Source organism: Tympanuchus pallidicinctus, unplaced genomic scaffold (assembly GCF_026119805.1).
Source record: "Tympanuchus pallidicinctus isolate F22 unplaced genomic scaffold, pur_lepc_1.0 scaffold25, whole genome shotgun sequence".
NCBI classification, from domain to species: domain Eukaryota; kingdom Metazoa; phylum Chordata; class Aves; order Galliformes; family Phasianidae; genus Tympanuchus; species Tympanuchus pallidicinctus.
This window is the reverse complement of record NW_026294742.1, coordinates 2,324,378-2,351,819: the sequence shown is the minus strand read 5'-3', so window position 1 is coordinate 2,351,819 and position 27,442 is coordinate 2,324,378. Positions and strand designations below refer to the sequence as shown.

Genomic DNA, 27,442 nt, shown 5'->3' with positions numbered 1-27,442 from the left:
ACAGTGACTCAGAGGGGGGCACTGATCTCTCCTGCACCTCTCTGGGGCAAGTGTGGGGTAATACCCTGCTTTGCTGGCTGTGCTCTCCATTTGGGAGGGCAGGAATGGAACTGGGGACTCAGTGCAGAGGTGGAAGCACAGCAGGAAGATCCCCATCCTGCTTATTTCTAAACTAATCCTTTTCTTCCTTGCTGTTCTTACCCTTTTACTTTTTCAGTCCTTCCAAATGGGAGCGTATGGAGATATGAGCCTCAGTGTTTTAAAGAGGCAGCACGCTTGCAAAACAAATACATACATGGTTAAAACTTTTGTTTTCCTTTTCCACTCAGTGCCCTGGTGCTATTTGGACTCTGCAGTGCCAAGCCCATCATCTCTCCCTTTGCAACTGGATACAGGTCAATGAGGCCAAGAGCTCTCCCTTTGCCACCAGAGATGGGCTGTGTTGTCATCTGTCTCTTTGAAGCTTATCCTAGCAGCAGGAATATGCGATTGCCTTCAGTGGGCTCTAAGCTAAAGAACTCATGGCTAGCAAGGTTTGACAGAGGAAATTCTCCCAGTCTGCAGAACGTGTTGACAAGGACTGTGGGTGGGAGGGCTCCTGTGCTGTTGGCGAGCTCCTGTCCGCCTGTCACTACAAGCACTGTAATCAGTTTGTCAGTGCAACAACCTTGGGAATAGATGATGTTTGCATTGTGTTCTTCTGTGAAAGAAAAATGACTGAATTGGGCTCACGTGGCAAAGTTTTGGTAGCAAGGAGTGCCATCTGTCTAGCAGCTGACCACAAAAACAAATCAGAAACGAAACAAAACCCATTCAGTGGGCAGGATGCCTGTTGTGTGTCAGGATAATGTGGCAAAGAGGTGATGACAAGGGGTGGTACTCACTGAACTACAAAACCAACTCGTTATCAGCTTGTTTGAGTTTAGTTCTTTCCCACTTGCAGCTGCTGGGTTGTCAAGGTGTGGCTGGGGCAGGGAGCCAGAGACTGCAGTACTGCGTCCAGAGCTGAAATTGGGAGAACTGAGAAATGTAAATGCTTTGGCTGAAGGGAGATCCAGACAGAAATTAGCACGGTATGTACTGAGCAGCCAGTTTGGGAAGTGAGCAAAGACATGACAGGCACTGGGAGGTGAAGCTGGGAGACCAGTGAGCAGCAGGGCTTTAAGGTGCATCTCCTTTGGTGCAGCATATCCAAGAACCTCATAATATCAAAAGTTCATAGAATTACTAAGGTTGGAAAAGACCACCAAGATCATGAAGTCCAACCCCAAACCACCCCCTCCATACCCAGTGTCTATGTCCCCAGATCCTTTTCTTGAACACCTCTAAAGATGATTCCACCACTTCCCCAGCTATTCCAGTTCAGTACCATTCTCTCCTAGCAGAAATTTCCCCTGATATCCAGCCTGATATTTCAGTAGCCGGCAGTGCCACAGACCAGGAACCCTGTGGACTGGGAAGGGCTTCATCCACACTGTGATGCTGAGAACTGGGGCCTATGGCTGATATTTTCTTATCACCAGCTGCATCTGGAAAAGAAGAATCACATCCCAAACCTCCATCTTCTTCTGCTGGCCCCATGCCCACTGCAACATCTCCCACTGGCAACTTCTGTGCTGGCATGCAGCCTGATCTGTTTGAACCCTGTACCTTTAACGTAGCCATCAGTGATGCTCCCTCATTGCTTTGCTCTAAAGTTTACTATGAATCTGCAGACAGCAGGATGGCCTTAAGTCCGTAGAAGACAAGGCCACATGTCAAACAGTGTGTGAAGTCTCCACACAAGTTCCTTGCTTGAGCAGCTGCAATTCAGGGACTGTCATTGTGGAGAAACACATCTTTGTGGTCTCTTCTTTCCTTCTAGCGTCTGTTTTGGAGCATTTGCACTCTTCTAGTTTGTTCCTTCTTTCCTGCTTCTTATCAGGCAATGGAGCTTTGCAGGGACCTCCCTCAGAGGGTGGAGACACACTGGAACAGGTTGCACAAGGAGGCTGTGGATGCCCCATCCCTGGAGGCATTCAAGGCCAGGCTGGATGTGGCTCTGGGCAGCCTGGTTGTTGACCCTGCACACAGCAGGGGGTTGGAACTGGATGAGCACTATGGTTCTTTTCAACCCAGGCCATTCTATCATTCTATGATTCTGTGACCTGTTAGGGGATTCCTGGGTGACAGCAAAGAGCAGGACAGTCCTGTAGGGCACTTGTCTCTCATTCTCAGACATCTCTGCTATGGGTGTGATGCTCAGCATAGATGCTGAGGAAGGTACAAATGCACAATGAAATTGAATCAGCTGCTCTGATAAAAGTCAGGCTGGTCTTTAGGAAAAATTTATTCTCAGAAAGAGCAGTGATGCAGTGGCACAGGCTGCCCATGGGGTGGTGTGGTCACCGTTCCTGGAGGTGTTTGAGGAACATGGAGATGTGGCACTGATGGATGTGGTTAGAGGGCATGGATGTGATGGGCTGATGGTTGAACTCCAGGACCTGAGTGGTCTTTCCAACCTTAATGATTCTATGATTTCATAAAGAAGAGGAAACAGGGCTTTATAAGGTTTGTAACTGCCACTGATCATCTCCAGGACCATTCTGGGGATTTCTGGCCCTCACTCTCCCTAGGAACCTATTGTCAGCCCCAGCACTGCTGCATCAGATGGGAGAGTTTCTGCTGCTCCATGCCTGGCACCAGGTGTGTAAATCTCAGCTCCCCCTCCTGCCTGCCTGGCCACCCCAGCAGTACTTAAATCAACCCTAAATGAGCTCTTTTAAGAAAATGTAGGCAATCAGCAGTGAATTATCGTGAGGCACAAGAGCTTTCTTAAAAGCGATGAGCACTTATTGGTCATCTGGACTGCAGAAGGCACAGTTCTTTAAATCAAAGCCTACAGGTCAGCTGGAGCAGTGCCTCCTTCTGTGCTTCCTGAAGCAGATTCTGCCCTGGTGGTTGTCAGCATCTTCTTCTCTCCCTCCTATCTGTTCCTTCAAACCATCTTCTTCGACACGATTCCTGGTGTGTTCTCCTTCCTTTTATCAAACTTGCTTTTATTAGCTGTTTGGTGTTGTTTGCTTTTTTTTTTTTTAAAAAAAAAAAACAACAAAATTCTCAGAAAACAGATTGTTTGGGACCTTTTCATTCACCTCTTTCTGTCTGAGGTTTTGGGAGATAGACAGATAGATGAATTAATGCTTTCATCTCCTTTGTGGAACAAAAAGGAAAAAATAACATTCTGAAAGATGGCTGTGTTGAGTTCCTGAGTCCAGAATTGGAACTTAAAAAAATAAATTGCTACATATCTTATGATCAGTGACAAAATCCTGAAAGTAATCATGACCTGCAGAGCTCCCAGAGCAATCCTTGCCTTAATGGCTTGGTTGAGTCTCGGGGGGACTCCTTGCCTTCCCTCTCCTTTCCTTCCCTGTACAAGTGAGGGGGACAGTGGGATCAGAGCAGGCTATGTGTAACGAGGAGGCAATACATTCATCATCATCCTGATCTGCTAATTTCTGTGTTGTGCCATAGCAGTGACAGCACTGTAATCTCACTCGGGAAAATCATCACCGTGGATCGCATTCTGTCAAGGAAACCACAAGGTAATGTTGTGACTTGCTTGTTTGATTTTCCTAGGTTTAAAAGCATGTCAGAGCTCCCCCTTATTTTGTATGCGATGTTAATGTCAAGGGAGTTGTGATGGAATGTCATTCCTCCCCAAAATATTTTTCCTGCAAGTGAAAGAGATGCTTTGGTTTAAGGCGAATAAAGTGGAGCAAAGGCTGGAGTTCAGCACAAGAGAAGAGGCTGGAACAGCAGTGGCAGCATGCAGTGATACAGGAGGAAAGGGAAAAAAGGATGGCAGGGTTCTCCTCCTCAGCCCTCAGATACCTTTCTCTCTGACATCTTTTCAATGAAGTCGTTTATCAGTCGTTTCTCAGCAAGAAGCCTGCCACATTTGGTGCCTGATTTTGAAGGTGTTTCTCCAGCCTTTGTCACCCTAACAGCACCAGGTCCTTCACCTGCAACGCGCTGAGCCGTGTGACCCCACTGTATAATAACTGGGGTAGAGAAGCTGTGCCTGCTGCTCAGGGGATGCAGTGTCCAAGTGCTGCATTCTGAATGAATACAAAAGGTCTCAAAGCCAGGGAATCGCATAACTTCCCTCAGTTTGGAGTGTATTCCCATGGGGCAGTGAACTGTAGGGCTGCAGCAGGGTTGGGTATTCGAGGCAGCTTCATGCAGGATGCTCCTCTCCCTACAACTCTGACTGAATGTACAGATATGAACTAGCTTCACTGCATCTGTGGGGTTGGGTTGTGTCTGAACATGAGCAAGAAATAAGCTCCAAATAAGTCATGGAGGCTTCCAGGTGAAGAGTCTACCTACACTGCTGCCATCAGAGTGAGAGAAAGATTTAAGGAGCCAAGACTGATGTAGAAGGCTCCTTGGTCCATCCTGCTTGGCTTTCACTGGCCACTCCCAAATAGTGAATTAAATATGGAAGGGATGATGTGCTTTGCAGTTTCTCTTTTTAAACCTAGTGTAACCTCAGAGCAATGACTCAAATAAGATTCCTTCCTCCTCTTCCTTCTCTTAGCTTCATGTCCTGCCCCACTCTGCAAGCTTTTGTTATATATGTCATAGTAGACCCCTGCTCAGCATATTTCATCTCACAGGTTCCTCTTGAGCCAACTTGAATGTGGTTCTGATCTTGAGAGTTCATGTTCTTGAAGCTGCTCCCCTTCCTCTGGAGTCTCCCCAGGACCATTGAGTTGCCACTGAGTGATGCACAAGTATAGCTTTAAGCTTGTGCATTTGGCAGAGAAGAGCAGTTAGATGTGTTCACGTTACATAGGGCACCAGATCTATGAGGAGACATGTGCCACGACGCTAAGAAACCATTGTCATCATTATGAATTGGTATCATTGGCTTCCTTTGACAGAAACTGGTGATTTTTTAACCTGCACGTGGGATTTGATGTCTCTGCACAGAGGATATAGGTATATGCCTCGGGCCAGCCCTGAGCAATTACTGAGGAATTACTCTTTCTTGGCTGATGTATGGGATCACCACTTTGTTTTGGGATCTCACCAGTTTTCAGACCATGGTCAGGCTAGACAGTTTGAAAAACATTGTGTGACACCATGATGAGGACTTCAGCTGATAATTCATAAGAGGGATGTTCTTGGCTGTTAAAAAATCACATTTCACAACCAAGAGCTTTGCTTTCCACTTTTTAAAATAGTCTTTCTCTTTTCCTAGGATCTCTCTCACGCTCTGTCCTCTATTTGTGTTGAAATGGTCTAAAAATATTTTGTTCTACTTACATACAAGATTACTTCAGTTCACTTCTTTACTTCTGCAACGGCAGTCATAGAATCATAGAATCATCAAGGTTGGAAAGGACCTCCAAGATCACCCAGTCTAACCACCCACCTACCACCAATATTTCCCCACAAAACCACATCCTGCAGTATAACATCTAAATGTTTCTAGAACACCTCCAGGGTTGGTGACTCCACTGGGCAGCCTGTTCCATCCACTCTTTCAGAGAACAATTTTTTCCTATTATCCAACCTGGCATCCACTTTTGCTTGGAAAATGTCCTGTTTGGACACCCTCTCTAACTCAGTCCTTCCAGAGTCCAATCTGGCATGTCAGTGCTGTAAGAGTGGCTAGCATGGCACTTCTAGTGTTGACTTAATTATTTTCAGTTAGCCTGGATTTCCAGGCCTGGTTTAAACTGTTCTCGTAGTTTAAAGCTGTTTTCTCTTTCTAATGTCAGAGTCTCTGGAAAGGCCATGTTCTGAAATGTCAGAATATTTGTTCTTTCTTTTGGGGATAACAGGTCAGCGACTCCATCAGGTGTTCAACTCAAACTATTTCACTTAAAGGTTGGTCCTTCCCAGTGTCATGTTGGTGTACTCATTAATTCGTATTTCATGCAAATATGGTTTGAAATGTTCGCGATGATCTTAGACAAAGCTACGACACCGCTCCCTTCCTTTGCATATTATTTCAGACAGTCCACAGAGAAAAGGTGATTGATGGCAGTTTTACATCAGGGTCCAGCTGGCTGCTCATGAGAAGCGTGGGTGAGCAAGTGCAGAAGAGGCAGAGGTGATGATGTGCCTCTTTAGAGGATGTGTCACTGGTGGGACTTGCTGTTCCATCAAAGCCAACTCAGGATGTGCTTTGAAGTATCACACATTACCCATCTCTACCAGCACAGAACAAAATCAAAGGCTTCTGGTCTATTCTTATTATTCTGTAGGTTTCTTCTCTTGGGTTGTGCTTATAAACTACCCAACTGATTCGTAAGTTAAAATGCTGATTTTGAGCATCTTGTATTTCATGTGTTTCCTCCGCTGAATTGTTTGCTCCTAGATGTGATCTGATCAGTGGCTATAGAACATAGAAACACAGGAGGGGTGTGTAGATGGCATCTATTAATTTATATGCTTGTTTATTTTTGCAAATAAATGCCATATATCATCCATCCATTAATTTCTATGGATGGCCTGCAAGGCACCAAAGCTTACAAACATCTTAATGGAGACCTTAACTGCAAATGTTTTTTTTATTCTCTGCTTTTCTTTCTCATTTGGACATTCTCCCACATGTTTTCTGATGGTGTCTTTCAGCCATGGTTATTCCTTTTATTTTTGTCACTATCAGAAATGGTTGATGTGTGCATGTGGGACTCCTGGGTTTCTGGAAGCTGGAGGTCTGATCTTCCTGACATTGCTAAAATTATTTTGTCAGCATTTGAGAAACAGTTTTAATTGTGTGCATTCATTCCTGTGTCAAACCAACATTTATTTTATTTAGGAGTCTGTAATGTTGTCCTGCCTGTTACCAGTTGCTGTTTTAAATGATCAGACTTCCACATTTGACTTGAATTCTCCTTGTTTTTGGAAGATGTTCTCCTTAGAAATGATTTTAAGTGCTCTTAGTCTCTCTCAAAGGGTTTTGTCTCTCATTTGCTTCTCCTCTGGAGAGAAATTTCCCATGTTTCATGGGATGTGACTTTCACTGCTGTTATTTCAGAGAATTCTTGGACTGCAGCTGGGTTTGCACTGACAAATTTCAGTGATGATCTGCCTTGTGCAGAGCAGAGCTGAGGAGCTGGGGGGACCTTTATTGCAATCTGTCATGGAATGAGATTATTTTTACCTTGAAAAGGTGATATTTTGGTGTCTTTTTTTTTTTTTTTTTCTCAAACACTTCTTTGGTCTTTGGAAAATCTCTGTTTATGCAACACTGAGTATCCTTTCCTTCCCTCGCATAAGGGCAAGAAGAGGAAACCCAAAAAAATTGACCTCTGGTGCTGCGTTGGCCTGAGTGATGGTTTGAAATCCAGATGCTCTATTCCAATTGGGGCCAGAAATTGTGCAGTGACCATTTTGTCTGGAAGTTTCTCATTTTCTTTCCTCCAGTTCTTTGCAAACAAACCTACTGGGGGTTGAATTGGCATGCGCTTGGTTCACTGCCTTGCTGCAGCTCTGCCTTCCTGAAGGTACCAACCTGACCACACTGGGTAGCCTGCCATTTCACAGCTCATTTCTGAGGTTCAAATTTGAAATAAAGAGGAGGAACAATATGATTCCTTCTGTGTTTTTTCCATGTTTTGATGTGCCTTGTTAAGGAACCTTGCTCTAGTGCCTGGTAGACATTCTTCATTCTACCCAGTCAACTTACTACACTGCTTCCTACTGTATTTTCCAGGGTTCTGTAGCCCTAAGGACACACAGCTGCCTGTGCACAGAGCTGGTTCTCCAAGGTCATGTGTGAATAGAGATTCTCCTTTTCTTGCCACATCCATAACTTTCCTGGTGTTTTAGTTAAGCAAAAACATCAAGCTCTAAGAACTGATTGAACTGGGATCAATAATAACAATTGTATTCTTTCTGATAGTCTCTAGGAGCCCCGGGCAGGAACTAACATTAGAACACAAATTCAGTCCCAGGTAAATCACTTTCCCTTCTCTCATTATCAGCCATCGTCTTACAACTCCCAGGCAGTTCTTCAGATATGCCTCTTTTATCTGCAGCCTTTCCCCCTTCGCACAGATTACTTGGAAGGTAGATCATTTTCCCCAGAATTAGCTGCATCTTTCTATCTTCTATCAATACTGTTTCTTCTATGAATCCCCAATCATTTGTCTATCCCACTAATACTGAAAGCCTCTCCAGCTCAGCAGGGGCAAATTTAATTAACCTGCTATCTTCTCCTTCCCTCATCTAGATCATTCATGAAAGTGCCTAATGAGTCTGGGTCTAATGGTTGTCCCAATGGCCTCACACAGCACACATCCCCCTCTCAATACATCAAATAGTCAACATGAAGCTTCAGTAAGGATCATGCAGAGAGTAGTAATCATTTCTCCAATCTAGTATTAGCTCCTGTTTCATGTACCACATCAGTAGTGAGTCAGCTGATGCCAATTTACATCATTCCTCTGCTTGCTTTGTCCAGTCAATGGGAGATGGAGGTACAGCTGCCTGCCTTGAATTAGGCACTGTGGGGATGTGACAACCAGCTCCCTCAGCACACAGGGTTTATGGATCAAACAGACATCCATCAATGGACACCCCCCAGAGCTTCTCCGTGCTCTTTTGGCCAGCCAGTGCTGATGTCTGTTAACACCTCACACCAGTAGGGGTGTATGTGCTTTGCAGGCAAGGGAGATGAGTTTTGAGAACTACTTTGGCAATGACATTTTAGGGCTGACAGCCCTTGGGGAGGTTTCTGTTGCACCAGCTGCCCTTGTTTCAGTGACCATCCACCACTGCTGTTTCACACACCTTGCTGTTCTCCATCCAGCCAGAAAAGAGGGAATGCTGTGCTATGCAAACAGGCCAGAATCCCAGGGGCTACAGTGAAGAGGACACTGATCATGTCTGATTTCACTTCCTGCAGCAATTTTAAACAAACCAAGTCATCAGACTCTCCCCAACCCCCAACCCCATCACAGGAAAGCCCAAAGGGACCTTCCAAATCTAGGATTAGCCTGTTCCCTGATAATAGCCTCTGGGCACCAGCAGCTAACATGAGGACTAAGAGCCATGTGTCACCTTCAGCAGGATTTAAACACGTAAGAGGAGAGAAGAAAGAAATAGCTGCCGGATTTTAACATTATCAAATGTCAGGCCACACATTTGGGAATGGAAAAAAACTTAAGGTGACCTCCAGACAGCTGGGAAAGGAACCAGAGTACTTTGATAATGAAGTGGATTTTGGGATTTGGAACACATTTTCTTGAGGATGGAGGACACATGGTGCTTCACTGAGGGATGCCAGCAGGACCCCAGGCACCATCCATCCTGGGAAGAATTGGTGTCCTGAAGATACTTTATCAATGTAGAAGCCCAGTGAAGCCACCAGCAGACCCCATTTTGGTCTGTTTTTCTCAGCTAAAGGTGGAGGTAAGAGGGATGTCACCCCAGATAACGTCTCACAAGAAAAATACCATCAGATACTAAGTGTGGTGAGGGAGAAATGGCAGCACCTGCATCGCACATGGAACTTTTCCAGAGGATGTATGTAGCACTGAAAGAGCCTCTCTGGCTCTTTTTAACTGAGTGGAAATCATCCCAGATTGCTTAAATCTACCCCTCTGGTGCAAACTCTAGGAGAATGCAGAGTGTTCCCTAATTCCCCATATAAGCCTGCATGGGATTTGCTGAGCTGAGCATTTTTCTTAGAGTTCTGCTTTTGGGAGGTGGTGGCACTGGGAAAGTTTACATGCTGAGGCTGTTGTAAAGAGCTTGTTTTGAAGCATGTTGTCTGGACAGTGCCTGGTGGAACCAGCAGGGATTGCTCCTCTTGTCCTTCTTGCTGTCAGAAGCTGCACAAACTATTTCCCCAAAGGAAGGAGAGTTTGCTTCCAGTTTGGCAGGGATAAGAGAGCTGGGGGAAATGAGTAGGCATGTTTTCCTGTCTTCAGATCTGCTAATCTCAAGCTCTGCTGTTGTCACCACAACCGTATGCATGAGCGTGAGAGCATAACAGTGGTAGCTGAGAACTTAATAGTTTATTTTGTTTAATTACGAGCCCAAGAAAGGCTCTGAAGAGGTATTTGCAGGTTGTGAGATATGAGATATTCTGCTGTAAATGCGTGCATTCCCTATCAGATGCCATTTTGCTGCCTGATGTCATTGCTCTGACAATAGGCATATCCTGCAGGATTGAGTTTCCCAGTCATTTTGATTCTCTTTTCCCCTCAAACAGCAGTTGCTTGTTGGTCTCCCTCCCAGTGCTGAGGAATGTAAATTAAACAAATAAAGATGGCAAATGAAATGGAAAAAAAAAAGAAAAAAAAGTTCTCTTAATATAATGAAATATTAATAGCCACTTAATATTAGGAGAAATTAGTCCTGCTGTGCTAAAACTGCTCTGCATGGAACGACTGAACTGCGGGGTGTAAAGTCTGTGTCCCCATGGAGATGTGCATGTCCTGGCTGTAGGTTGGAGATTGTCTTCAATAAGCTTCAGGGTTTGGATCTTTTAATTAAGAAATTCACTTCAGGGTTTCAGGGGCTGAAGCAAAATGTGTTTCTACCACCTCTTTCTCAGACAAGAACGGCCACAGGAAACCAATGCCTCATGTGTCCAAAGTGGGAGGCAAAGGCCATTGATTTGGCAGAAGTCAGTGCTAAGGAAATGCTTTGTTTCCTCTGAAATGATGCTAAATGTTTAAGCAGTTTGCCTATGGGGGCTCAGGAGTAGCACCTCTAGAGGGGGATGTCCCACTGAGGTGAGCCTCCATCCATCAGGAGTGGTTTATGGAAAGTAACAATAATCCAGCTGTGGGCTGACATGCAAGCCTCCCCCTGAAGACTGAGTGTGAGAATGCTGTCAAAATTAGCAGATGAGGTCCTATTTCCAATTTCTTAGGAATATCATAAAACTGAAGAAGTTCCAGAGTCCAAAGGCATAGAAAGACCATCAATTCCAACCAACCTATTTCCCAGAAAATACTCTTAAACTTCAAAGAGTTATTTTAATTTTTCTTATTTTTCTCCCCCCCTCAAACCTAGGGGGATTGTTTTTAAACATATTGCTGTTGCTATTATCTATTAATTCTATTGCAACAATGCCAACAAGCCCCAGGCATGGACTAATGTCCTGGTGTGATGCATGCAGCCAAGAAAAACACTCTCCGCTCAAGTATCTGGATTTTCAATCTGCATTTTGCCTTAATGTCAGGCACTTGCTTTACTTGCTCAAAAATACGCTATTGAATCAATGGGCAGTTATTAAATGGATTAAGAAACAGGCAGCTAAAAGCTCTCAGAATGCAGTTGTTCTAGGAGAATCATCGACAATCAGGCTGCTCACACGGTAGCTTTGTAGGCTTCAGCTTTCACCCCCCGTGTATTCCACTATTTTCATGAATGATCTAGAAAACAGATATAAATTAGTTGCCTGTAAAGTTTGCAGCTGACTCAAATTTCACCGTGATAAATAATGATGAAGGCAAGCCTCTAATGCAGAGCGATTGCAGTTGCTTGGTAGACCGGCAACGGTGGAACACCATGAATTTTAATAGGGCGAAATGCTTGGTCATCCATCTCTGAGCACTGAATGTAGGGCACTCCGTCAGGATGGGAGACTGCCTGCTTCAGGGCAGCGGCCCTACAATTGATTTAAGGGCCATATCGGAAAAACAGGTGATTATGAACATTTAGTGCCCTGTAGTGGCAAAATGGATGGACGCGATCTCCGGGTGAAGAGGGGAAGCTGAAGGCAGGATAGGGAGTTTTTATCCACCTTGATTAAAAAGCTAGAATGTGCTGTCATTTACTGTAGCTGGAATGGAAGCTAATGGTCGAACTGAGAGCTTTTGACGTGGAAATCTGGTGCAAATCCCGAATGCTCTATTATGGAATCTTTGAACTTGGGGCGGATGGCTGCTGTGGGAAATGTGGGCAGCTCAGCCAGGGGCTGGTGGCAGGAGTTGCTGCCTCCTGTGAGGCTCAAGGCTGTGGGTTGGGATCCTTCTCTGATTTCCCTGCAAACAGGAAGGTGTATCATTAGCATCCCATTGTACTCCTGTTTAGCTCAGCTTTGCAGAGCCTGCACGTCTCAGGGAAGTATGTTTATAGAGTTGTGGGTGTCGTGTTTCTTATCTGGCGAGTGTGGATGAGAGAGCTGCAGAAAAGCAGGCAAGCATGTCTAATACTGAAACTGCAAAGGAGACAAAGCCAACACCTGATAAAGACGGCGGCGGTTGAATTTGCACGCTTATTAAAAATCAATCCTAGCTTTTATTTTGGAGTGAAAAAATGAGCCATGTGAATATGATGCATGCCTGGAAACAGCAGGGAGGGATGCAAAGAGAGACAAGGGAAAGGAGGCAGGCAACAGCTAGCCTGGCTTGGTGTCCCTATGTGTGAATGGAGGGCCAGGTGATCAAGGGACACCGAAAAATGGCCTCTGTTTCCATTATGGAGTTTTAAGGCAGACCTTCTATGTGATTGCATGGCTCTGGTGCTCTACCATCCAAAGGGATGACTTAGTAAGGCACTGGCTTAGGCTGCCCAGAGAGGTGGAGGAGTCACTGTCCCTAGAGGTGTTCAAGAAAAGGGCAGATGTTGCACTGAATGACATGGACTGGAGCGATTGCAGGCATGGGTTGGTGGTTGGGCTGGATGATCCTAGAGGTCTTACCAACCTTAATGATACCATGATTGCTGGGGTGGAGCACTCTGGTCCTCCAGGAACACATCAAGTTGTGAGCTGGGTAGAGAAATATGATCCTCACCACCCACAAACCTCCACTCTCTTGTTTTCATTTCTAGCTGCTCTTTGAAAAAGTTATGGTGTTGAAAGCTGAAATTAAAATGCCCTTCTTCTCTCCATCCCACATTTGCTCCTGAGCCGCAAAGGTTGTCTGCCTCCACGCTGACAACAAAACTGAGATCATGGGCTATTTTCAGATTATATGGATCAACATTTCCTCCCTGTCTTTCCTAGACTTCCTCCTCTCGTTCCACACTATCTGCAGATGCCAGGTCTTCAGCAAAAGCTGACATAAGTGTTACTTTGGAAGAAAACCAAGAAAAATACTGCCTAGTTCAACGGGGCACTTCCAGAGCTGAAGGTGTGGGGGTGGGATGTGCAGCTGCCAGGTGGGGTGCAGTCCCAGATGGCTGGGGGAGAGCAGGTGTAAATGCCATCTGGAGCTTTACCTCCCCTGTTCTGAGTCACCCTCACAGCCCTGCGTTTGGATGTGCAGGAAATTCTGCTTCGGAGTGACAATATTTTGAAGCATTTCAGATATACTTTGGGCTCCATGGGAGATTTAAGCCATCTCAGAAAACAGAGGTTTGTTTTATTTTTCTTTGGAACACCTGTTTGTCCCTGATACTTGACAAATATGACATAGATAGTACCAAATCCTGTAGTTTGTGATTCACAGTGCATGTTGTCTCACTTCACTCCTCATGGTGTAAGGATTGCATGATGCCATAGATGATCCTGTCCATGCAGTGTGCTGGATGTTTCCCTTCCTTACGTTTTCCCTTTTCCCCTTTCCCTTTTCCCTTTCCTCTTTCCCTTTCTTATTTTCCTTTTTCTTTACCTTTCCTCCTTCTCCTTCTCCTTCTCCTTCTCCTTCTCCTTCTCCTTCTCCTTCTCCTTCTCCTTCTCCTTCTCCTTCTCCTTCTCCTTCTCCTTCTCCTTCTCCTTCTCCTTCTCCTTCTCCTTCTCCTTCTCCTTCTCCTTCTCCTTCCCCTTTCTCCTTTCTCCTTTCTCCTTTCTCCTTTCTCCTTTCTCCTTTCTCCTTTCTCCTTTCTCCTTTCTCCTTTCTCCTTTCTCCTTTCTCCTTTCCCCTTCTCATCCCCATCACCTTCCCTCTTCCTCTTCCTGTTTAGGCATCCTGTCTGCTCCAAATGCTCTTTGAGTCCATGTCATCTAATAGATAAACCCCATATTAAAAATATGAGGGAAGTTACCTCTTCTTGCGTAAACCATTTTAAAGGAGAGGGACGATGTCAGTGCTAAAAACCAACGTGCATTTTAAGGTTTGGGCAGAAATGTGAGCTATGATTATATTTCTGCTTGAGGGAAAGTGGGTATTTGGGCACAGGATTTGTTGCAGCAAGAGGTTTCGTGGTAGAATACACAGCCACAGAGTAGATGGCAGATGCAATTCAGCATTTATAAATACGGAGTAATGTATGCTGGCAAACAGCCCAGACCCTTACCTAAACAAACCCAGTGATGGGCTCTGAATGAGCTATTGCCACTCAGCAAAGTGATGTTGGGGATTTTGTGGAGGGCTTTTTGAAAACCTCAGCCTGATGCTGAACGATGTCCAAAATGGCCGACGGGGTTCACGAGCTGCAAGGGACAGAGTGGGACATCTAAACCTCTATAGAGGTCCATGATGAGATTGCACCCTTAGTCCTCCTTCCACATATGGTGGTGAGAAGGACCTGGAAAAGATGCAGTGGAATGGAGCAAAAATGTCCAGAGTAGCATTTATGGGATCAAAGGGAAATAGAAGCCTGGTTCAGGCAGACTCTGGGCCACTGTTTCCATGAAAATAGGGTTTCCCACACCATTTTGTATTGCTGTTCCTTCTGCTTCAGCTCCTGACCATTGCCTCAGAGCGGCTCAAATAAGGTACAGCTCTTCTCATGTTCCTGTGTTATAACGAACTGTGCTCTTCTCTTTCTTATTTCCTAGCCTCGCAGGGAATTACTAGGCTACAGTAATTGGTACAAGTGTTGTTGTTCTATGGGGACCTCATGACTCCTGCGTTTAAATCCCCTGATATGTTCCCCTATAAAGGATTCTTGTGACCTTTTCTTTGTGAATCTTTCACACCTCCATGGCTTGCAGCACATCTTTGAAATTCAGCAGGAGGAAAGCCCTCTGGCTAGAGGGGAAGCTTCATGAAATTCGTATTCAGATTGGCTGAAGTAAAACCCGTTAAATATCACCTTTTCCTTCCTCTCCCTCATGTTGCTGAGAGAAACGCTGGCAAACCACCAAAAAAAGTGAAGAACCCTGCCCAAACGTTGTTAGTGCTGCTGCCAAAGTGCAGGGAGCACTGGAGAGCCCCTGGCAGGGATGTGGAGCACTGGAGGCAGCCAGGAGCAGCTTTGGCAACTGCCTTGTGAGCACACGGAGCTGCCCCAATAGAGGTTTGAGTTGCACACAGCTCACGTACCAAATCTTGCAGTTCAACCCTAAGCAGTGCTGAAGAATCAGCATTCAGACCCCCCTGGAGATGGGTGAGGAAGGAGACGAAGAATTGCACATGATCTATCTTGCTTTAAGTTCAAAAATCACATTAAGGGAGCATGATTTAGGTGGAAAAGATGAACACTTGGAAGTCAGGAAATGACACATCTATTGCCTGGATGCATTATGGAATTGACCTTTCATTTCTGACCGCATATGGTGTTCTCTCTGCTGAAATCATTCAGGTTAGAGACTGGATATATTAAAGAGGAGAACTTGCACTGATAAAGGGAATGAAGAGCAGCGCAGTCCCAAAAGTTAATGGATATGCATGCAGTCCCAGAGCATGTGGGAGCAGAGACTGTAGTAGTTAGGGATGGGATGCTGGTGCCTGTACATTGCTCCCATGTGCCACTGATGACACACAACAGCTGCTGAGCGCTGGTCTCCCAGAGGAGCACTCACATTGGCACCTTGTACCCCCAAGAGCATCTACGAGGGAATTAGCCACCTATTTTTAGACAGCTGTGATTCAGCACGGGAAAAAGATTGATGTCTTCGCTGTGAGCTGGGATGCTGAACTCCAGCAGCAGGCTGTGCAAATTGAGCACACTTGTTCAGCTGAGCCTGCAGAGGAATGGAGCCCTTTGTGACAGACGTGGAGCTCAAGTGACCCCGTGGAGGGTTTGCCTCCACAGGATCTGACAGCCCGACATCTCCATGGATCTGCAGATGTGTATCAGCCCCAAAATCTCCTGCTGCAGCTGTCTGCCAGGAGTCTGCCCCAGGGTGTGTGCCAGATGGGAGCTGCTCAGCCAGTGCTGCTCCAAGCCCTTGCTTTCCCAGAGCTGTAACCAGGTGCTTAAGCGCTGACTCCTATCTCCCCTCCTTCTCACCCTAAAGCCACTCAGCTGCACCATCACAAAGGTTATGAACCTCTGCAGCAGAGGATCAAGGCAGCAGAAGAGCTGCAGCCTGGGGAGATGCTCATCCAAACCAATTTTCCTTCCTCGTTCAATTCTTAATTCACTTCCAGCTAGAGATGCATGTAAGTGCTGCCCTCCTCCTTTTGGTGCGCCTGTTCTGCTGAAGTTCAACAAGTCCACGGGACAAAGCAGAAGACACTGAAGCTGCTTTGCAGAGTATCTGTCAGAGTTGTGCTGAATTTCAAACAATAGCAGTTCAGAATAGGGAACTTAGCAGCTATGGTGTTTCTGTGCTATAAACAAAGGAAAAATGCTGTGTGCATCAGCAAAAGGCTTTGTATTGTAAAGCACTCCCGTTATGCCCGACCAGGAGAGAATTCAAATGATTATTGACCCTCCCGCTGTAGGAAAGCTGCATTATAATATCTCCAAATCAATAGAGACAAGAGCAGAGCGGCAGAGAAAGGCCACGGCTCTGCAAACTGCAGAAAATCGCATTTTGCTTTGGCCTCTTAAAAAGTTTGCAAAGCATCTATTAGAGGCCCCCAGAGCCTTTTCTTTCTAATTGCCGTGTTTGACAATGCAGTTCGCACAGGGGACTGGCGGAAAGACAGATAATGGACCCACTTTAATTGCTTCCCAGTTCCGTGAGTCATAACACTTCTGAGATGGCAAAGGGGAAACGAGGCAGTTTGACTGAAGGAGGATCCTGGCTTTTAAGAATGCTCTGGAGGAACAAATGCTAAACTCAAAGCCAAACTCTTGGAGAGACTGAAGGTTCCAGGTGCTGGATTTTCTTTCATCTTCTGCTTTTGACTGGGACTATTCAATTAAGTTTTAATCATGTTTGGTAGGGGTAGGTAGGAATGGCTGTTCTGTGTGGCGATGGAAAGGGCTGAGGGCAAGGCAGGATGGGTTAGGGTTAGGATTAGGGTTGGGGTAAGGGTCCTTGGTTTGTTCAACCCATAGCAGAGGGAGTGGAGGGTCAGCACCGCGCTCTGCCCTCTGGTGACATTGACAGGACCCAAGAGAATAGCATGGGATTGTGTCAGGTGGGGTTAGGAAAAGGTCCCCAGGGCTGTGGGAATGGCCCTGAGCTGCTGAAGCTCAGGGAGCATTGGGACACCACTCTCAGCTATAGGGATTGGGTTTGGGTCATGCTGTATGGGACCAGGGGTGGGACTCCACGATCCCTGGGGGTTCCTTCGAACTTGGGATATTCTGTGATTCCATGACTTGTGTTATGTCATTGGGCCCCAGAACAGGGACGTGTTTCCAGCAAATGGACTCGGGCCCCAGCAGTGTTACATCTGGCCTATTTTGGTCTTATTCTGTGTGGTTGTTTTAACATGCACCAATGTCAAATGTTAGGAACCTTCCTGTGCCACGACCCTGTCTTGTGCTCATCCCTAAAATTGTCACTTAGCTCCTGGGCTGACAGAGCCAGGTAATGTTTGTCTGGGGTTACACAGGTGAAACTATCGTGATGCAAGGTTTGGGTGCCCCATAGCACTTGGTGGATTCTAAAGCTGGGACACAGCGAGCACATACTGGTCCTACTCTGAACACCAGTGATAGAGAAGCTCCTCAGAGGGGAAAGGGCAGGGCAGGACACAATCTCTGCCATGGGACTGGGAAGAAGGAGGATGCAGCATCAGTGTGACTCCCCAACGCTGTCCTGTGGTCCTATGGTTTCTCCAAGCACTGCACTGGCTGGATGCTGGTGCCTGCTGGGTGCTGAGCTCAGCCAAGGCTGAGCTGCGCAGTGGGAGGAAGACTGGAGAAAAGCTATGGGGGATGATTGACAGCAACAGTCTCTGATGGAAAAAGCAAATCCGAGCAGCTCATGAACACCAGGTCCCTAATTAAAGAGCACAGGGTAGCCCTGCCTTTAATTAATTTCCCTATGCTGCTCTACTGGCAGTCGACTATCAGTGCCACTGACTCACAGCTCCTGGCAGCTGCAGCAGCAGCAGCAATGGGAGGGGAAATGAGTGGAGCAGGATTTGCTCCTAACTTCTGCTCCTATGTGCTGAGAGAAGCTGTAACACATCTTGATTGACTGGAGGCAGAGGAGAGCCCTGTTGTCCAGAGGGGTTAGCACAGGGCAGGGTGGTATTCATATGCATGGCTTGTTTTCTGCTGGCTGCTTCATGTTCTCTCTTTCTCTCTCCATGTATACATATATTTATTATGGTCTTCCCTCTTCTGTCTGAGGCTGCAACAGAAGTGTTGTCATTGTGATACTTCTCCCACAGGACCTGTGCTTTGCATTCATTCTACTGTGAACGTGGCACACATCTATAAGGTGTGGGGGATGCATTTGGGTTGTGGTTGAATATTCCCTGAGTAGGCTGCAGCCCCGGTGCTATTACTGGATGGGAATTGCTGGGGACTCTGCAGCAGTGTGATGTGGCTGCCATACTACCTGTCACCCCAGTCCTGGATCATGGAAGAGATTCCAGAAATGCTTATTCCTCTGCTACAACATTTCATTATCAGCTGGAGAGGAATTGGGTTGGTCACAGGGATGCTGGCATTGTTCTTATTTCCCAGGAGGTTCCTCTTGGTGTGACATGTCTACAGCAGGGGATTTCAGTTGTCTCGTGTTACTTTGCTCCCTACAATGGGACGTGATATGTCAAAACATGACAAGCCAGCCAGAATGTGTCATAATACTGCACTCAACACACTGCCTTCCAGGGATGCTCAGCAGCTAATAATATCAGGCTCAAATTATCTCTGCATGCTGAGCTGTTATTTTCCTCCCATGTTAAGTGTGATGTATAGGAGTCTCCTGTCTATGTTAGACTCTTGAATCAGCACAGATTGATTAGCTACACGTGGTGAATTATTTTGACTAGATGGAAACTCAGGCTTAGGATACCAGACTTTCGTGACAAAAGAAGCCACCACCATCCTGCCTTCTTTGATAGCTGTTTGTTCTCTTTTTCCTGACTTTGTGAACTCTGGTATTCTACCTTTAAGTGTAATGAGGCATCAAAATGCCTGAACATCGTGTGCAGCCTTTCAAGGAAGAGAAAGCCTCCCACAGCTGTGGTGTGTGCCTAGGCTGGGACTCCCCAGTGAGGGGGAGGAGAGGATCCCTTTGCCAGAGGTGCTGTGATGAGCTGGGAAGGAGGCACACGTGTCCCTGCTTGCACGTGGTATTGCACAAGTGGAGCTTCCCACTGCTATGGTTGCTGCCCATTCGTTTTAGCTTCAGCACGTGGTTTAGAGAAAGCAATCTAATTACTCGCTTTTAATTGTAATGGTAAAGTATTGCTGAAACTGTCCCTGTTCACAGTGACTGTTTCTCAGGTCCCCTCTCAGAAGCTGATGTTAGCTGCATGGCTTCTGCCCATCTCTGCCCATCTTCCACGCCCCTCCCAAGCGTAGTGAATCAAAAGTCAAAATACTTCATTGTGATTTGAGGGCCCATTCAGCCCGGCTCCTGAGAAGGCAGGGGGTCATCACCATGGGAAAATGTTCTTCTCAAGGGCTCTTCAACCCAAGTGGGCTGCCTGCAATTCTTGGGATGAGGAAACCTACTTCTGCCTTGCAAGCTCTGAGGAATCCCTGAATCAAGCCTTGAATAGGAGCACTGCCCTCTGGAAAACATGCTCTTTTCACCTCTTCATCAATGCCAGAGTTTCAGGGGGGAGGTAGGAGAGAGGAAGGGAAGCAAGAGTGTGTGGTGCAAAGGTCTGACTGGTGTTGAAGGAGAAGGAAAGGGCACTCTTGGCTCTGAGGCTTCTACAGGCAATTCTGACCTGTAAGTTATTCTGAGAATCCCCTGCAGTTATGTCTTGCAGGAAGACTGGATCAATCAGAAATTGTTCATGGAAAGTCTCAAAATCTTGCATTTTGAGTGCAGGAAACCAAGGAGATAGCAGCAGTGAATAGGACACAGAGTGGCATAGTGTAACCCAGGCAGGTACCTTCCCATAGGCTGAATTGTCCTAAATGTTCCTGTGACAGATAAATAGCCCCAGGGAGACAGCTGCAGGTAAGCACCTTGGAATCAACTTTCCATTAGCTGTGTTTCCAGGACTGACGGTGCAAATACGTAGTGAAGATGGCTTATTTCTCTGACCAAAGTCAGATGCCTCCCAGATGTGAATGGCTGAGGAGGTGCTCAGGATTTGTCACTATGACTGTGTACTGTTTTTAACTGTTGCCTTGAGCGGTAGAAGATTTTTAATTCTTCATTTTAATTGTTTGGCTCCCCTGGCACATGTTGTTTGTGGTTAATGGCAGCGTGCTGAGAAGGGTGATTTTCAGGCTTATCTGTTAGTTACGAAGAAAAGCGCTCTCCTGCGATCCTGGCTAATTTTCATACTATTTCTGTTGTCCTTTAGGAAGCAAACTGCTGATTTTGGTGCTTTGCTTGAACATCCAGTCAGAAGTGGAGTCTTGCCCTGGAGCGTGTGTGTGCTACAGTGAACCGAAGATCACAATAAGTTGTCAGCAGCAAGGACTGACAGCAATCCCCACGGAGATACCCATCCAGAGCCAGCGCATCTTCTTGCACAACAACAAGATAACCCTTGTGAGGTCCACCAGCTTCACGTCGTGTCGCAACATGACAATTCTTTGGATCCACTCCAACAACATCAGCCTCATTGAGCCTGGAGCCTTCTACGGACTCAACAAACTGGAGGAGTTGGATCTCAGTGACAACACGAACCTGAAGTCTATCAATCCCGTCACTTTCCGTGGTCTTGTTCACCTCCACACCTTACATCTGGATCGTTGTGGGCTCATGGAGCTCTCCACGGGGCTTTTTCGAGGGTTGTTTTCCTTGCAGTATCTCTACCTTCAGGATAATAACCTGCAGAACCTGCTGGATGACACCTTCATAGATCTGGCGAACCTCACCTACCTGTTTTTGCACGGTAACAAAATCAAGAGCTTATCAGAGAACGTCTTTCGTGGGTTAATCAACCTCGACCGGTTGCTTCTGCATCAGAACAGAGTCAGCCTGGTCCACCGCCGGTCTTTTCACGACCTTGGGAAAGTGATGACCTTGTATCTGTTTAACAACAACCTGACCGTGCTCACAGGGGAAACCATGGCACCCCTGGTGTCCCTCCAGTATCTGCGCTTAAATGGCAACCAATGGATCTGTGACTGCCAGGCTCGGTCTCTCTGGAATTGGTTTAAGCAGTTTAAAGGGTCATCTTCAGAGCTGGAGTGCCACCTTCCACCACGCTTGGCAGGGAGAGACCTCAAAAGGCTGCAGAGCTCTGACTTGGAAGGATGCATCGACTCTTTCAACCAGATTCGAACGAGCGTTTTTAGCACTAAGACCAGATCTGGTAAACTGGCCACCGGGAGTCCACCTCTCAGCTCCCATGATGGCTCCATGAAGTGCTGCCAGTCAGAAATGGATAAATCTTTTATATACGAAGCTAAAGGCAAGGCAGGTCCTTCTTCCCACAGCAGCCGGCCGTCCTCCAACAACCCTCTCAAGGATAAGGAGAACATGTCCAAAACCAAGTACGTTGAGACGGACCCTTCCAAAAACGGCAGCAACAAGCAGATAAACGATTCCCCTTTTGGGACCTTCCCCAGCATTGTAGACCCTCCATTGACCAAGTTGAGACCAGAGTTTCTAGAGCCTATTGAACCTTCCACAGTCCCAACCAAAAAGAGGCAGGGCTGCTCTAAAAAGAACAAATCAAAGGCCCAGTGCCGCCTCACCCAGCAAGGAAACAGCTCCACGTTACAGCTCAGCCTAAGCCTTTTGATCCCCCCTTTGGTGTGGAGCTTACTGTTACTCTGCTAAAATTAACTCTTTTTCCTGGGTTGATGACACTTTAATACTAGACTTTTGCTGACCTCCATAAATGTTGCAAACAAAAGCAAACTACCATCCACCCCGAGAAAGCTTTGTTACACAAAAGTTAACTGGATGCCTTTATATAAAAACAAAACACACACACACACACACAAAAAAAAAACAACAACACAAAACAAAAGCAAACAAAAAAGACAAACAAAAAGATGTACATAATTTATTTGTCCTGATACCTGTGAATTATACCTTTGGTCTTCGGAACTGCACTTACTCACAAAGCAGGTTTTGCTACAGCAGATGAGAAAGAAATATGGTTTATTTACAGAAAAAAAAAAAAAAAAAAAAGTGTAAGAAATGGTCTGAAAAGAATGTCTGAAATCTGTTTGTAACTTGACATCACACTGAACAGTATTGCAGGTTCCCATTTGCAGAGGTAATGAATTTGATGCTGTTTTAATCCTATGTTTATGAATATTGCAGTTTTTTCCGTATCCATTCCATCACACCATGTTTACGGGCAGCATTTGTTAAAGAATGCTACCTTTTCCTTCACAAGATTGCAGTATATATAGATATGCATTTTATTTTACTTGTGTACAAGTATAAAAAAAAATATAAAATAAAGATTTCTTTTTCCTAAGTGGTTGTCATCTGCAAGGGACAAAGCACGGCTAAAAAGCTGAAAAATTAAAAGGGTGTTGAGTAATACCCAATCTGAAAGCTAGCTCAGCATTTAACATGACAGTAATAAATAAGACATACTCGGCACAGTTATGCAAGCTTTAATTGGTGCCAACGAAGGGTTTGTTTGCACAAAGCTCTCTCTCCTGATGCTCCTGCTTCCCTTCGAGCTGTCCCATATGCTCCCCCAACGCCATTCATATTTCAAGATGCTCAGAATAGTAGGACTTTTTAGCTGGAGCTGAAGACTCCAGGTTGCAGATAGAGGTGAATAACCTCTAGAAGTCAGATAGGGCCCTCGAAGTATTGATGTCTACGCATGCAAGACCAGTCTGTCACAGACAGGTGGCATGCAGTGCTAAATGGGAGGACCTCGTGCTCAGGCACTGCCCAGAGAAGATAAAGAACGTTGTTCCAGGTGTACCCAAGGCCCTGGGAACATGTGCTAGAGGAATATTTGTGCAAGTGAGGCTGAGGGTCTCCAGGCTTCCTGAGCATCAGCGAGGTTTGCAGCATTGGGATTGGTGTTGAGCATCACAGAAGAGCTATGCATGGAGGAGGGAAGGAGAGAAGGATAACAGCAGGGCCACAGCTTAGTACGAGCCTGACTGTATGCTGATGGCGAGGAGGAGGAGGAGGAGAAGGCAACCATGGGAAGGAGGGAGGCAGGGTGGCTGTGTGGCAGCATGAAACTGGGATCCCAGTAGAGCTGCCTGATACCCTTATAACTCCATGACCAACACAAGCACTGATTTCTGCAGCTAAGTCAGGCAGGTTTCTGTTCAAATGCAGTGCTCAGCCCAAGAGGTGAAGCAAGAATTCAGTATCCTGTGCTGGGATTCACAAATGCCTTGATACAGCCCTGACAGTCCCTCTGCCTGCATGCATGTCCAGTTTGTGTACACACAGGTGAGTAATCAGCACCTTGCTGGCTGCTTTCTGCCATCTTTGCTTGGATTTGTCCCCTTCATGCCAGTGCTGAAGGTTTTTCTGAGATATTGCATGCCTGAGGCAGGAGCTGTCCTAAAACACCTGAGAGCATCTTTATGAGCCTTGAGGTGTTCAACTCTATAGCTGAAATTGAAGCACAGTAGCAGAGAACAGCTCAGCCTGGCTTGGCTGCAGGATCAACACCACTTCAAAGCCTATAGAAAAAATCAGAAGGCTTGCTGGATGCTGTGCTGGATGCTGAGGAAACTTCTATGTTTGGACATAGCCTTGGAGTCTCCTCAAAATGCTTGGATGGATGCCTACAGCTCTACCTGCATGAGGACACCAAGGAAGTGGCAAAAGTCAGAATGAACGTGATAAAAACAGCTGTGTGTTGTGGCATTTCCCCATGAAAACTAAACCAGCCCTGAACAGAACTCAGATCTGAGTTTGTCTGTCTCCAAATTGGTATCACAGGTACTTTGGCTTCAATGCTTCTGTGGTTAGCAGAGAGCAGACAAGTGCATTACTGTCACTTACCCTGCATGGACTCTGAGTCGCTTTATGCCAACCCAGTGACACTGTTCTTGCTTTCTAGAGCTTGACTCTGCTGTGCTTTTCAGTGGCTCATAGGACTATACATTGGCCATAAGCCCAGAAGAATCCCTTGTGCTCATTTCCTAGATTTCCTGCTGTCCAGATGCCAATTTCTCTGTTTACAGGCATTAGAAAGCCATTTGAAAGACATGCTATTGAAGGAGGGGGATGTGGTGGACAGCAGGAATAGCTGTGGGAAGCTGGATGAGGCAGGCAGTGAGCTCTGACATAGATGAGGGTAGGAAGAGCTCAAAGAGGGCAGTTTCCCTTCTGCTTCATGCTTTGCAGATAGAAGAATTCCAGATGTGCTTTGATCTGTTTTACACTCAGATGTCACTCAGTTCAGTGGGATTTACAGAGCTGGGCTCAGGGCCTGGTTGACTCTTCCATGTATCGTGCTGCTTGCTCTCTCTTTTCTTGCTGTGCAAGTCACAGTCAATTTCTTGCTCAAGTGCTTGATGCCATGAGTGAAATCAAGTAAACAAAATCATCTTTGAGGGGCAAGAAGCCAGACAGGCTCTGAGTGTGTCAGAAATGAAGAGCAGGAAGTCCTGGGAAGAGTGGGCTCCACACGTCAGAGTGCAGAGCTGCACACCTTTGCATGTTAGTCAGAACCCTGCAGACCCTTGGAAATGCAGAGCTTGCTCTTGAAGATGCAGTATGGATGTGAATGTGAAGGCATCCACCACCTTCAGCAGTGTGGACAGGCACTGTGCTTAGGCTCATTTATGTGACTGCATTCGACTGCATAGATCCACACTTACCCTTGGCTGACAGCTCCACATTCGTGCCAAAAGACAGACCTTCTTTCCAGGTTTTCAGGTCCATCTGTAAGCACTGCTGAGCTCCAAGCTAGCCAGAGAGCTCATTCTTTTTCCCCTTCTCATGGTACCAAGAGATATTTATCTTCCATCCCTGCCCTCTTCCCTTCCTCCCATCCTCAAGCGGAGGGCAGGAAAAATGGAGCTGTGTCTCTGCCTACAGATGGTGTCCAAAAGCACACATCCTCAGGTGGCCATTTGTCCCATTCTAAATGAGCGTGCTGAGCCACACTCCAGAGTTTCCTCCCTCTCTTATCGTGGTGCCAAGCTGTAACATCTGACACAGGCACATCTCGTGTAGAAGTGATTTCATCAAAATGATTTTGAAAGCATTCTTTTTTCTTTTCTTCTGCATAACTGTGATTCACCAAGATCAAAACTTTATACAGGGATGCTGTGGCTTTGACATCATTTCCATCAGCGAAGCTTTTTTATCAAAGGTATGGAGGAAGAGAGAGGTAATGTGATGTGAAAGAAACCCACTAATGGTCTGGTTCCTAAGAAACCATAGATGTAGATTGGAAAAGGCCTAGATACTCTGAGTTAAGGAGCTCAGGTGGTTCTGGTGTAAGCTAGAGAGAGAATTCACAAACTATCCATGCACTGAAAGTACATCGTAGGGATAGGTGTGAGCCTTACTGCTATAGCTGCTGCAGGGGGCTTGCTGGAAACACCATCAGATGACAGGAGAGGCTGGGAGCAGGACGAGCTCAGGGACTGCTGACCATGGCCAAGCACTGGGCTTTGGAAGCTCTGCTTTTGACCTGCTGTGCACTGCAGATTGCACTCCCAACAGCGTTTCAGAGCAGTCATTTCACTGCATGCAGGGATCTAGGAGAACTGCAGTGCCCTGAGGTACACAAGCTCATGGGCTTTCTTGGATTCAGACTTTCTGAGTCTACCACTGTTTTGCATGGGTTTGTGGTGGCTGCTTTCCTCCCCTCTTGCCCAGGACATCACTAGGTGTGTGAGGACATAAAAATTGCCTCTCTTGTCCTTTGCCTGAACCAGAGGGCTCCAATATTTGAGCTGTAATTCCAGACAGCACCAGCTAAAAAGCATTACTAGGATCCCCAGATTGAAATCAGCTTCAATAACTGATTCTTCTTAATAAAGCTCTTCTGGATTCTGCTTCACTGCATGGAGACCAGGTTTCCAACTTTTTCTCAGATGAGGTTGAAGTCCTCAAGAAACTGTTCTGACCCAGAGAAATACCCAACCTCCCAATAATCAGGGCTGTGCTGGGAGAGCTGGCAGTGTAGGGCCAGGTACTGGAACAGTCTCTGGACCCTTCAGTAGCTCATAGAAAACCATGGGGCCAAATGCTCAGCTGCCTATGATGCAGGGTTGGTGGCACTCATCCTACACAGGATCTCCTAAACCTCTTGAGTCATTGACGTTTCCTCATCCCTCTGATCTGAATTTCAGAATTTCCCTAGATGCAAAGCGATGCATAGAAATAATAAAGGGTGGAAGGTTTTCTAAGACCAAGTCGTGTTTCTGGATTAGTTCTCTATTATTAGATTATGCAGGAGAAGAGCTATTATCTTCTGCCTCCCTCTCAAAACCAGAAGAGATTACAAATAAACAGAGCCCTTTTAAGGTGGTGGTGGGCAGGAGAGTGGAGAGGACAGACAGGATAGAAGAACAGGTCTGGGCAGCCTGGTCTGGTGGTTGGCAACCCTTCATACAGCAGGGGGGCTGAAACTAGATGATCACTGTGGTCCTTTTCAACCCAGGCCATTCTATGATTCTATGATATGATTCTAACATTTCTTAGGGTTGTGCTGCGTTGTGATTGCAGATGGAAAGCTCCAGAGACAGAACAGACTGGGTACAGCCATAGCCAGGACAAGGTATGTGTGAAATTATACAGTGATCATCCTTATAAAGCCAGGCCCAAAACGTGAGTCTGAGTAGAGACAGAAATACTAATTAGAGAGCCCCCAGTTTGTGCCATAACTAGGGCACTGCATGGGGAGATGCTGATGCAGGTGAGGCTTAACGGAATTGCTTCCTGGGGCATCTATAAATAGGGAAAATGAGGACTCAGCAAAGCAGAGGCATGATGAAAATAAAGGGACACGCTGCCCACTCACTGAACGATAAGGCACTTCAAATGAGCCACCTTCAGCACAGAGCGAGAGGCTTGTTCTAGGTCAGCAGGTACCAAAGAGGCCCAGCTGTCATCAAGCACAAAACCAGCACATCTTCCAGGATGAAATCATAGACGTGATAGGCTGCTGCTCCCTGCATGGCAGTGGCACAGGCGTGATGGCTGGGATGAGTCACAGGCTGGGCTCCTTTGCAGCATTTCACTTGTGGGTGGCTCCATCTGCAGCGGTTTACTTGTGTCAGGGTCCATCTGCAGTGGTGTATGGGTGGGTCTGCTGGCAGTTTGCTCGTGGCTCAGCTCCTTTGTGGTGGTGAGGTTGAGGATGGCTCCCGCTTGCATTTGTTGTTCGAGCGTTTTTAAAGCAGAAAAAGAAAGGCTGGA

The 27,442-nt window shown here is 46.3% G+C and overlaps 1 protein-coding gene across 1 annotated transcript in view; it reads left to right on the top strand.

Moving 5' to 3' along the window:
• Positions 1-22,121, top strand: part of RTN4R (reticulon 4 receptor) — a 62,540-nt gene extending 40,419 nt beyond the window's left edge. The window contains exon 2 of the mRNA XM_052689737.1: positions 20,475-22,121. Within this exon, the coding sequence (XP_052545697.1) occupies positions 20,475-21,904 (1,430 nt within the window). The 3' untranslated portion in view covers positions 21,905-22,121. The remainder of the gene's footprint in view (positions 1-20,474) is intronic.
• Positions 22,122-27,442: the final 5,321 nt, after the last annotated feature.